This window comes from Equus caballus, chromosome 9 (genome assembly GCF_041296265.1).
Source record: "Equus caballus isolate H_3958 breed thoroughbred chromosome 9, TB-T2T, whole genome shotgun sequence".
Taxonomy (NCBI): Eukaryota; Metazoa; Chordata; class Mammalia; order Perissodactyla; family Equidae; genus Equus; species Equus caballus.
Window position 1 is genome coordinate 81143492 of NC_091692.1, and position 12221 is coordinate 81155712.

General features: G+C 44.3%; 1 protein-coding gene across 1 annotated transcript in view; it reads right to left on the reverse strand.

Moving 5' to 3' along the window:
• Positions 1-665: 665 nt before the first annotated feature.
• FBXO32 (F-box protein 32) overlaps positions 666-12221 on the reverse strand; it is a 34843-nt gene continuing 23287 nt past the window's right edge. The window contains exons 7-9 of the mRNA XM_001497735.6: positions 7616-7798; positions 6481-6624; positions 666-6086 (exon numbers count right to left, since the gene is read on the reverse strand). Of these exons, the coding sequence (XP_001497785.1) occupies positions 5997-6086; positions 6481-6624; positions 7616-7798 (417 nt within the window). The 3' untranslated portion in view covers positions 666-5996. The remainder of the gene's footprint in view (positions 6087-6480; positions 6625-7615; positions 7799-12221) is intronic.

Here is a 12221-nt window from a genome sequence, read left to right on the forward strand (position 1 = left end):
GTCTCAGCTTCATCGCTTCCTTGAAGAGGGCCCCTGTTCAGCCTGTCATAAGCAGGTCCCCCTTATTATTCTGCATCTCAGCCTCTTGTTTATTCCCTTCCATAGTACTTATTACAAATTAAATTTTTTTCCTACTAGTTTTTTTTTTTTTTTTCAGTCTTTTCCACTACAGGTCATCCCTTGGTATCCAAGGAGGGATTGGTTTCAGGATCCCCTGCGGGTACTAAAATCCACGGATGCTCAAGTCCCTTAGTCAGCCCTCTGCATCGATACAGAGGGCCAACTGTACAATCTAAATTCCATTAGGGCAGGGACCATATCTGTGTCGTTCACCATCCTATTCCCAGTACGTTGCACAGAGTCTAGCATATAGGAGCTGTTCAATAAATGTCTGTTGATGAATAATTGATACTGACTTTAAAGTTCCTTATTTCCTAATCATTCTACTATACAAACATTAAGTGGAAACATCCCCTTCAAGCATAAGGATGTATTATTGACTCAGGTTGGTACTCAGCAGCAAGCTTATTCCTCTATGTGTTTCCCGAAATTTTACAATGAGTTTCTGGGAGAAGGGATATAAGCCTCGCTAGGCAAAAGATAAACATACTCAGTATGATAAAAAGCCAACTTGAATTGACACACATCAAACATGCACCAGTGTGTATTGTTGGAAAACATTTATTGCAATTCAGTGTCAAAAAATTTTTACAAAAATATGCCACTGTCTGGTACAAACAACTATAAAAAATCAGTTCATCATGCAAGAAAAGTGTGCAAATAATTTATACAGAAGGACTCAGCTCACACAATATTAAATAAACATCTTTGCATGGAATTGGTTTAAATCTTATACTTTTAGTTACAATGTTCAACCCCCTATAGTATTTTTCATTAGCAAAGTACATTAAAGCTTCTAAGCTTAGGACATGGACTTTAATATACACCCCCTTTAGCCAGGGTGATTGGCATTTGGTAAAGATGGCGCCAAGAGTTCTCAAGCATAGAGCACTGCTTGGAGCCTTCTGTTTAACAGACTGCATCATTAATTAAACAAACATCTCTATACTCCAAGACAGAAAAAGTCATATTCAAAATCCACAAGTAACGTTGTAGCAGATGGAGTTTCGAGAAGTTCAGAGTTTTGGAGCAGCCATCCATTTTTGGCCAAATGGAGCAGGGCCTAAATTTTGAGAGATTTTTCAGGAAGCTTTGTTTGCTGAGTTCAAGGACACTTTGGAAAATGTCCAGCAGACAAAGTCACAAATATGGTGGTCCCTTGCTCCTTGCTGCTTCATGGAATAATTCTCCTTTGCTTAGTGAAGATGAGGTTTAGCAGAGAGTGAACTTCAGCTGAAATAGAAGCTCACCAGGTCTCACAGCGGGTACCAGAGGACGGGGACATGGAGAGGATGGAGTAAATGTATCCTAGTCAAAGGGGAGAGGAAACATCTGCCTGGCTACCATCAAACCTCGGTTTCTAGAAAGCAAGCTGGCTGCTCAGCTGTTATCTGTCTTAAGGGCCACCTTTGTAATTAAAATGTAAGTACTCAGGGAAAAATGAATTTGTCAAAACATGCTGCGTACTTTATGGTAAACAGTCTGTACTCACCAGAATGCTGTACTCACAAGAGAGTCAGAAGTCTGGAAAAACATTAAGTGGCTCCTTGACTTCTCCAGGAAGAACCAGGGACTTAAAATATTTGGAAAAGTTAACGGCCAGATGCCTGACACTGGACTGTCATGCTTGCCTCCCACAGCAAAGGTCTTGAGAAGAATTGTGTCGGGTGTCATGCGTCTCCAGCCTCAGCACAAGGTGCCGGGGCAGGGGGCACAGGAGGCCCTGGTTTACGCTCAAGTCCACCACTGAGTACCAGGTAGGCTGAGGCACATGCCCTGAACATTCTGGACCTGTGTCCTTGTCTTCAAAGGCAGAAGGAATGCCAGACTCCATCACCTCGAACATCCCTTCCAGCTCGAAAATCTGGGGTAGGAATTTCTTTCCCTTGGAAAACCACAGAGGGTCTACCGTCCTTAAAAAAACAGAGCAGAAAGCATCTATAGAAAACGTCGAGTTTAAAGGAATTACTGTCTTGTTTGTTGAACACATCAAGGACCCAAGATATATCAAAGGGCCATGTCTCTGCCTTTGCCTAGAGCTTCAGGGTGTTTCTGAGGTCTGTTTAAACACTAATACGATTTTAGGCCAGCATCCAGTCAGAAGGGATGGTTCACAGACTCAGATCGTTGGAAACAGATAAAAAAAAGAAAACAACAGATGTCAACATAGAAAATGATGATATAGTTTAGTTAAAAAAAATTCACACATAAAATTACAGTTAAAAAAGATTCACACATAAAAGAAGGTGTCTGCATAGCAAGACATTATTGCTCTACAGCCTGGCAGAAAAATATAAACTCAGGTGCATATTTTACGATAAACACGGTACTGAACACTAAGAATGATATACTGCTGGACATGTCTTGAAATGATTGACCTTCTTATAAATCATACCACTTGCTGAGACAAATCAAATTCCAAGCTCTTTCTCTTCTCCCACATAAAAACAACAGAAACAAGAAGGCTCTGTTAACTGCAAGCTCCTCATGAAAGCAGTTTTTGAATCCACAAAGATGAGAAATGTGGCAATAACACAGTATACATCCGTTACCTTGAGTCACCATTGCTAAGTGAAGCCCGCTCTTGCGCTGAGCTTTGCAGTGTAAACCCAGCCCACGTAAAATATCTCCTTCGAGCCACTTCAATATAAAACTGATCATCACTGAACAAATGTCATCTCACAACTGACACCCTGGGGATGTTTCTACTTTGTACTTTCTGCCACCTGCCCTCCCTTGCGACGGATCCATCTGCTCAAAGCAACAGTGTTGAGTAATAATGCAATCTAGTTTAAGATGACATTGGATGTTTTTCTGGATCTTTCTATAAAGTGAGCACTCCTAAACTTCACGTATTCTCCTTTCCCCAAACGCTGTGCCTTTCTCACAGGAGACTTAAGGCTCATTACTCATAAACCTTTCAGTTGGCCCAAATCGTAACATCCCTGTGGATTTGCTCACACTGCCCTTGACAAAACTCTTTCCTTCTCTGGAAGTCCAAATTACTTCATATTGACATCAATTTCAAATTCTATGTTATAGGGTAGGTACAGCCAAGAGAGTAGAGCATTCCATCTCTTCTAGCAATTTCCATGTCATGTCCCTTCTGGCTTTTAGAACAGCTGTTCTGATACAAGGATTCTTTTTGTGTTTTAGGTCAGGTTGTCCAGAGAGGCTTTGCCAATAGAAATTTGCCAATAGAAATTCTATAGAGAGTTAGTGCCCAGGGAACAAGAATTTTTTTAACTCACTTTACTTATATGTGAGGCTCTGGCCATGCTTCACAGCTACCAGTGGCGCCAACACAGATGCTCTCCATCCGCTACGCTCTTCTCCACTGCCCTCACAGACCACAGCCTTGAAGATACGCTCTCCCTATTCCTTTCCCTCTCCCTCTCCACCTGCCATTTCCCTCATTTCCTCTTCCAATGAAACAGAACCACAAATGTTGCTTTCTTCTTTTTTTTTTCCTTAAAAATTTTCCTCGACTCTGTCACACACCACCTCCAATAATGCCGAAGGAGATGAGGAGAGCCCAGAGGCACCATCTAGGTAAACCTTTCAGAAAACTGTAACCCCGTCCCTTGGGGTAGGGGTCATCCTGCACAGATGCGCCTCGCTGCCTGGGGTGTGATGCGCAAGGTGAGGATCGCGGGCAGTCCAAATGAGACTGGTTTGCCAGTTTTGTGCCGACAGTCCAAAGTGGGCAACATTTATGGGACTGCAAACTGAAGATGCCGAGGAGTTTCCACCTCCTTCATCAGCATGAAGGGGGTCACAAGTCAGTGGGAAGATGTGGAAGGCCATGAACGCTTAACCTAAAAATATCCAAGTGAAACTTCCCAGAGCTGTCACAGCAACAACAAACCCAGCTCCACCCCACCCCTTTACGGAAGCTGAGGTGTTCGAGAGAACCTGTCTGAATTGGGGAAGAACTAGCTTTTTATTCCACGGTCTAGGCCCTGCATTCTCAATGTGACCTTCACTGGGGCGGGGGGGGGTGGGGGGGGGACAGGGGAATGTGAAAAAACCTCTTAGGTGTGACCCTCCAAAGTCCAACCTTACCCAACAAGATCTTATTCTTGAATATTTAACTTTTCTCCTTAGGGAGATCTTAAATTCACTTAATTTTTTCTTCTTAGAGGGGGGTGATAATGAAAATAAATATTGAGAAACCCTGGAGCAGGCACAAACATTGCAAAGTGAGGAGCGTTGACTGGTCATTGACTTCTCTTCTGAATGCTGGTACTTGGGTTGTGTATTCAGGGAAGGGTGTGAGTGTGTGAAGGGGCCTTGCACCACTAGCTGGTCCCTTGGCTAGGTTCTGTCCATGCTTAACCATCTTTCCTCTTTTTAGGTCACCCCAAGTTCAACCTCCAAGTATACACTGTTCCTCACCTGTGAACCAAGTTCCTATTTCTGCCTCACTTCTTTGCCAAGGGCATGTGGGGTGGCAACTTTATTTGCCAAAAAAAAAAAAAGCAAAGCAGACACAACTGCAAAAATATGTACATTGTTGTCGAAAAGCAAAGTTCAATAAAAGATAGAAAACAAAAACATCCCCTACACCCTCCCAGAAATATTTGACAATGAACTCCTTACGTCCTGAGATTTCCTTCCTTCCACACAGCTACCTGCTGGGATTGGCCAGCAAGATGCCCTGGGGGATGGAGCAAGTTTAAGATGAACTCATAGTAAGTACCTCTGTTCCCTATTGGGCTACAATTCCAGGCTTTATTTTATCATCCTTGCAAGAAGCCCTAACTCAGGTTGACTAAAATTTTGATGTCAGACGTAAAGAAAAGCGAGCTCCTCAGCTCCTCACCCACCAAGTGGGACAGCAGCTGGTAAAACGTTTAACTGACATGGAAAACCTGTTTCACAAGCCTTTATCAGCACTCCGGCTCCGACCAGTCCACAGAGATACGCTTATCCTTGAAGATACCCTGGGAAGCCCAGACAAGCCAAGAAGTTAAACAGGAATAAGAAAGTCTTCACAGCTATCGGGTGACAAATCTATCTTCTCTGCGGCAGGACTTCCTCTGGGACTGTTTTTAATTGGCCTTACGTTGCCTTGAAGGAGCTAATGACATGAAAGGAAAAAAGGGCATACATGCTTTGGGGTTGTTCTAGAAAACAGGCAACTCTGGAATGCCCCATTAGCCTAAAAAGGAAGTCTGAAACCTGATGAGGGTGGCCTCCAATATCCCTTCCCATTTTAAATCACTTTTTATATGATGAGGAAACAAGAAGAACAGACACTGCCTATGGGACCACGTACTTCTTCAGAGAGAACACTGTATGCTTTCCGAGGTAGACTATTGTGTGACATCTTCGTAAGATAAGGCCTTATGCCCACGTGGGTTTAAAATGGGTGGTGCTTCCTTGGCTTTTTCAAAACAAACTCCAAGTCAACCCAAAAGCCCAGGGATTTCTCATCTGCAGTTTTCTTCTTTTTTTAAAACGCTTTTTCACATTGTAAACAAAGAGGGTTCTATCTTGTCTTTGAGTTTTGCCCTTTTCTTCCACATCTCTTAGGGAACCATAAAGGAGTTTCAGTGGACATCAAGGGAATTCCGTTTTCACCGATGAAATAGAATTCCTGCCCTTAGAGTCTTGCTGGCAAATCGTTAGGAAAAAAGTTTATTTACAGTATCTCTGCTTTTCCATACCAATTCTAATGAGAAGTCCATATTTTTAAATTCCCAGCCAGCGACTGCATCTTTGCCCTCCAATGTCCTCTCAATGACTTATCTCAGAAGTTTCGAGCCAATGTTTAAAATGTACACTATTTACAAATGAAGTGTCCAAACTCTGTATTCCCAACCATCCAATCAGCACAGGAACCCTTCTGAAGTGCTGTCATGTGCCGGGATTCAGAACTTGAACAAGTTGATAAAGTCCTGGGGTGAAAGTGAGACAGAGCAGCTTTCCGGGTTATTGGCTGTGCACGGGTGGTCAGTGCCCTGGAAAGGAAACCATGGGGAGGGTTGAGTTCTCAGAAGCATCTTGTTGGCCTGTAGCATTATAAGGCATTGCCCAACTTCAAAACAACATTCCTCTGTCAAGAATGTCATCAGTTCCGGAAAAACTAAAGAGCTGTGTGTGCATGTGTGTGTGCACCTGTGCACAAAGAGATGGGAGAATTTGGGGGAGGGGGCTGCAGAAAAATATACATAAGGAGGTGAAGGAAAGGAAGGTCTGAAAGTTTTTCTCCCTGGGGACTGAATCAGTTACCCTCACTTTCGGCTGGGGGCTGCAACAGTAAAGAGTAAAAAGGACTTAGTGTCACAATGCTGGTGCTATTGGCTCTCGGGGGCTGGGCTGGGGGGCTGTGGCAGCCACCTCCGAGACACATACCTTCCAGGAAAGAATGTGACAGTGTCTGCAAAGCTGAAGGGTGTCTCCATACTGCTCTTTCCGTGGGTAACATCGCACAAGTTTAAAATACATCTTCTTCCAATCCAGTTGTCCTTTGTCTGACAAAATTAATCGCTTGCGGATCTAAATATCAAACAAATAAACGTGGTTGTGGGAGAGTTCATCAAGAAGATGGTTTGTGGTTTTCTGGTTCTGAAAAGTGCTGTTCCTGCCTCTTTTCTCCCTTTTTCATCTACACCCTGCAAAACCCAGGGAAAAAAAATAGCCAAGATATAAAGAAGTAGTTTCTGAGCTCTACCCTGTTAAACAGTAGCTTTTAACCAGTCTTTAAAAGAAACAGGTGGTTGGTGACATCTCACTAGTGACCTCTACGAAATTGCACTTGGAGGGTCCCTTCAAGTTTAGGTGATCTCAATAAACAGCTTCAATCTTTTCTTTGCTATAGACTTGAGTGAGCATTTCCAGGGACATGCAGTAACCGCCTGGCACAGTGGTTCTATTTTCTATCTAAATATTAATGGCTCCATGAACAGAACTTGTTGAACTCACACTTCTATATAAAGAAATTGGAAAAAAAACATCTGAGACGGCGTGAGGACGGGAAACAGGCCTAGAGCTGGTGTCAAAAAGCCCCAAATTCAAATTCAAGGCCAGTGTTCTCACCTAGAGGAAAGCACCTCACTAATTTGGAATGTCCCTCAGCCATTTGTGGTCTTGGTCTCTTTATCTGATTAAAGGATAATGATACTAACCCTTCCCTGGTCATTAGGATAAACTGAAATAATATCTGTAGAAGTCCTTTAGCTGTCAAGTATCATAAAAGTACATTTCTTTGTTACAGAAAAGAAGGACTGGTGCCACTTTTGAATTTTTTTGAGCAAGTTGTAAAATGTAAATAGGTTAAGAATGTAATTTTTTTTTCCATCCAAACCACCAGAAAAATAACTTCATGTGCATTATTTAGAAACTCCTTGGACTGGTGTTTTCCATTCAAACCGGGGAGCCCTGGAGGGTGGGCGCCCACACCTCAAGCTCTAGGAGGATGCCAAGGAAGCTCGAGGGTAGGGGACCGAGAGGGGAGAGAAGGAAGGGATGTCCGCTGGGCCTCACCGACCTGCCGCTCGGAGAAGTGGTACTGACACAGCTTCTTCCACAGCAGCCGGTCCTCACTGAGCACGTGCAGGTCGAGGGCCGCCTGGCCCAGGCTGACCAGATCGCGTCCGTCGCTCAGCCTCTGCATGATGTTCAGTTGTAAGCACAACGGCAGGTCAGTGAAGGTGAGGCCTTTGAAGGCAGGCTGCAGGGAAATGGATAACATTAAGTTGTGGGGCAGAGAGCAGCAATTCACCAGATGACACCTTCCAAGGATGCAGCTGTCCCTTGTCCTTCACCCTCAAGCTGGATATTTTTCTTCTTTTGCTGAGGAAGATTTGCTCTGAGCTAACATCTGTTGCTAATCTTCTTCTTTTTGTATGTGAGCTGCTGCCACAGCATGGCCACTGATGGGCGAGTAGCATAGGTCCTTGCCTGGGAATGGAACCTGGGCTGCCAAAGCGGAGTGCACTGAACTTAACCACCGGGACTGGCCCTTACGCTGGTTTATTGACCAGAGCTCCTGAAGGACTCGCTGCCCAAGACAGAGCACCTGCCTGCCACCCCAGCCTCGTATCTCACTGCCCCACCAGTGACCACGGATCCCTCCAAGCACGTGTGCTCATGGGCACCTGAACACCCTGCCCACAAGGCCCTCACTCTCCCCAGTCCTCTCTGCCCATCCAAATGGTACTCTTTCTCAGATCCAGTTCAAACCCACTTCCTCCAAAAGGCCTTTTCTGCTTTTGTGGCTACGTCAGGCCCTGCTCACTGCACCTTCCCAGAATTCCTATGATCTCTTTAGATACTTTTTGCAACAACCCCCCTTTTTCTTATGTAATACAACCCTTTTCCAAAAAAAGCATGAATGGAACATTCCTGCTAGAAGGTACGCTCCCTCCGTGGAGGCAGGAATTTCTGTCTGTTTTCATTGCTGTGTCCTTAGTTTCTGGAAGAGTGCCTAGCATGTAGTAGGCACTCAATAAATATTTGTGGACTGATGAAACCCAAATAACTAAATAAGTAAAAAAAACAACAAAAAGACCCAGACTGGTGTGTATGTGTGTGTGTATGCACGACTCGAGAATGGCTGGTCCAGAACCTTCTGGCTTAAGTGCCACCATCCATTGAGGCATCTCTATTCAAACCTAGGGCTCCATGGAACATTCTGAAATAGTCATCCATGGAGAATATATTGACAATTCATCATGAGTTTCTCTAGGAGCTTCTTCTACTATATCCCCGAATTTATATTTTAGCCCTTTATTGTTCAAATTTTCCTGAGCTCATGTTATCCCATTCAGACCTAGATCTTTGAAGGCAGGGTCTAATTTTGTATCCCTTGCAGACCAGTCCAGCACAAAAACCCTCTTCTGCATGCCTACTATGGCCTGGCACTGGAATTGCTGCAGTGGGCTCAGTAGGCTGGCGAGAGACCCAGAAACATAAGCAAGTAATTCTAGAACAAGTGGTAAATGCTATCAAGGAGGGAAGCCCCAAGTGTTACGGGGACAGTCTGTCCACAGGACGTCCTCAATAGTATTTGTTGATATAGGTTTTCAGTTGTATTTGTTGAACAGCAACTGGATGCTGCCATCTGGGAAGAAGTCAGCACAAATCACCTGAGACCGTGGGTCTTTGTCCTTCCCAAGCTAGCCTGGGTGAGCTCTTGATTTTGAACTACTGACATTTTTAGCTCAGTGTTCTGTCATCTCTGCGGGTCACAAGAGAAAAAAAAAACACACAAGATCAGGAAATCTTAGCTCATGGGGAAGTATCCTGGGAATGGGTATTGAGTTCCCTCCTCAAATTGTTAGGGAACTAAACGCTGTAGGAGGTACACCAAAGCAAAGACACACAGGATTCCTGGGAGATGCGCAGCCTTGGCAATTCCCTCCCGTGGCCCCTGCAAAGGAGGGCAGGCGTGCAGAGGAAAGGTGGGCAGTGGGCAGGGCGCCTTGGGAAGTTGGACTGTGGAGAAGAATGGGAGGTGGCATGGGAGAAGGATGGAGAAGCAGCAGATGGGATCCCAGGTGCCCCTGAGAAGTCTGGATTTCAATTTCCCTATGTCCAAAATGAATTGGTTTAGAAGACTCTGAAGATCCCTTCCAGTTCCAAAAATCTCAGACTTGGAGTAGCTTCAGCCTCCTAACTCATCAGAAGTGTCTATGACTTGACAACTTATATTGCTCAGGCTGCTGGGCTGAACTTTCAGTTGCTTGCAAAATTCAGGACTTTGCCGGCCTGCAGAAGGCCCTGGACCCATTTGTCATTTATCATCTGCTGCTGATCATATGAGCCAATAAAACTGCCATGAGATTTTCTTTTTGTTTCCAGCACTTCAAAGCATCTACTTTTTTGGTTAAAACTCCCAGGCCAATTATTACATGAACTCCTATTAAAGTCCACTTGGCAGAGTTCACGCTCAAATTTTCAAACCTGAACTTTTCCAAAATCCTTGCCCAGACCCCATGCTGAGCCCTTTCTCCTGATAAATGGTTAACTGCTTACATGCCTTCTCCTTTTTGAATATAAACATATAAAAGAAAAATAAGTCACTCTCGCTCCTCCAATCAAGCATTTGGCTAAAATCCCTTTACATTCCCCTCCAGCATGTTTCAAAACGCTGCCTTCCTCACAGCACACTGGTTCTATTTGATTTTTTTCCCCTACAAGCCAGTTCCTCTTAGTTTTTTCCTTCATTCTTTTTTATATTAATTATTTTTGCCAATATCAATTGGCTCCATAGAATTAGATATGAAATTTTGAAGGAAAACAAGATTACGTGCTGAGAAGATACTGATAGAACTTTGGCAAATGGAAAGCAATGACTGTAAACGTCACCGTAACATTTTTGTGTAATAATATACTTCTCTTTGGCCTAAACTGTTAAAAAGCAAGTTTTAAAATACAGACTGAAGTCATGAAGTCCCTTCTCTCTGTTTTGCTCGATCTTTCTTTGCTCTGGAGAGTTAAGAATTTGTGTGAAAGGCTCTTCAGGGCTCTGAGGGGTCCCAGCAGTGCTGTCAGAATAAGGGTTGGGAAGGAGGGCATGAGGGAGAAGAGTGCAATGAGTAACAATACAGCCTCTGCAGACAGGCCTAGGCTCAATCCTCATGCTACATCATACTAGTGGTGAGGCCCTGGCTGGATTATTCTTAACTACTCAGTCTAATTTTTCTCCTTCACAAAATGAGGAAAAGCATATCTTATAGTGTTGCTGGGTGGAGTGGATGAGAGAATGCACAGAAATACTTAGCACAGTGCCCAATAAATATTAGCTATTATAATGACTCCTACTTAGACTCATTTACTAGATGAGTTAATTAATGCACGGTAAAGGACTTAGAACAGTGGCTGCCACAGAATGAGCCTTAATAATAAGAACAGCTGACGCATTTACAGTCCTTACTACACGTCAGGCACTGTTCCAAGGGCTTTCTATATATTAACTTATCCAGTGTCACACCAGGGCTTTGAGAGAGGCATTACTGCTCCTACTTTTCAAATGAGGAAAAGGAGGCAAGGAGAGAAGAATGACTTGCCCCAAATCCTGCAGGTGGTAAATTTTCATCATCATCCGTAACACAGGGCAGTATTTTTCAGGTGTGTTCCTCTGAATGTCGAGCAAGTCCTTCAGGCAGGCGGTGGGAGGAGACCCCTCCTTCGATCAGTCCTTCGTTCAACTAAAATTTGAATTATTTCTGTTCTGTGCCAGTTACAAGGAATAGAGAAGGCTGTCCTTTCTTTGTGGCGAATATAAGGCAGTAGATGGAGACAGGAAAGTGAATGCATGTAGGAAGGAAAGTCCGATCTTAATAACTGCTATGAAGAAGGTGCTATGATAGTGGCTTCGACAGACTGGACAGTGAGGGCAGGAGGAAGCTTAGGAGCCAGAGGCAGGACTGCTCAGAGCGTGCAGAGAATGCCTGGCCTGGCTGGAGGGCTGCAAGCAGAGGGGAGGGTGAGATGGACATCAGGGTGAGATGAACGTCAGTGTTTGATCTGTCCTGTGTGGGATTTCATTAGATTTAAAAGGTTTGCACAGAGCCAGATCATTGAATAAATAGTTGGAAGAAGCTGGAATGAAAAAATGTTTGGAAACCACTGATGTGAGGAAAGCGTCGCCATTTTAGGAATAAGGAATCCAGCGTGCTGGCTTCAGCTCTGGCCCGAAGTGCTGTGTAACTTGGGGAAAGTCCCTGGGTTTCTCTGGTCCCACTTACTCCATGAAGGGTAATGGCAACCACACTGGCTACCTCCCAAGAGTGACTGTAGATCAGCTAAGGGAGTTGGGGTGGTGAGCCCATGGAAATGCAAGGAACGTGGGTGGATGTGGTCAAGGGAGGTTCCTGTGAGGTGGGCCAAGGGAACAGAGGCCAGCTTTGGGCAAGGGTGACCATCCAAATGGGTGTTCCAAAGTTGCTGGAAGGAAGACGCCCTTAGGATGAATGGGACTTGCTCAGTTATGTCACTGCCTAATTCTCTCCTGGGCTTAGAAAAACCAGTAGGTATGAAGTCCAGGCTACAGGGAATACCGGAAATCAGGGAGAAGGTGTACGTGGGTTTTCTGTGAAAGATCAGTTGGGAATTTGGGTCTCAGATTCACACTATCAAACTATGCCTAC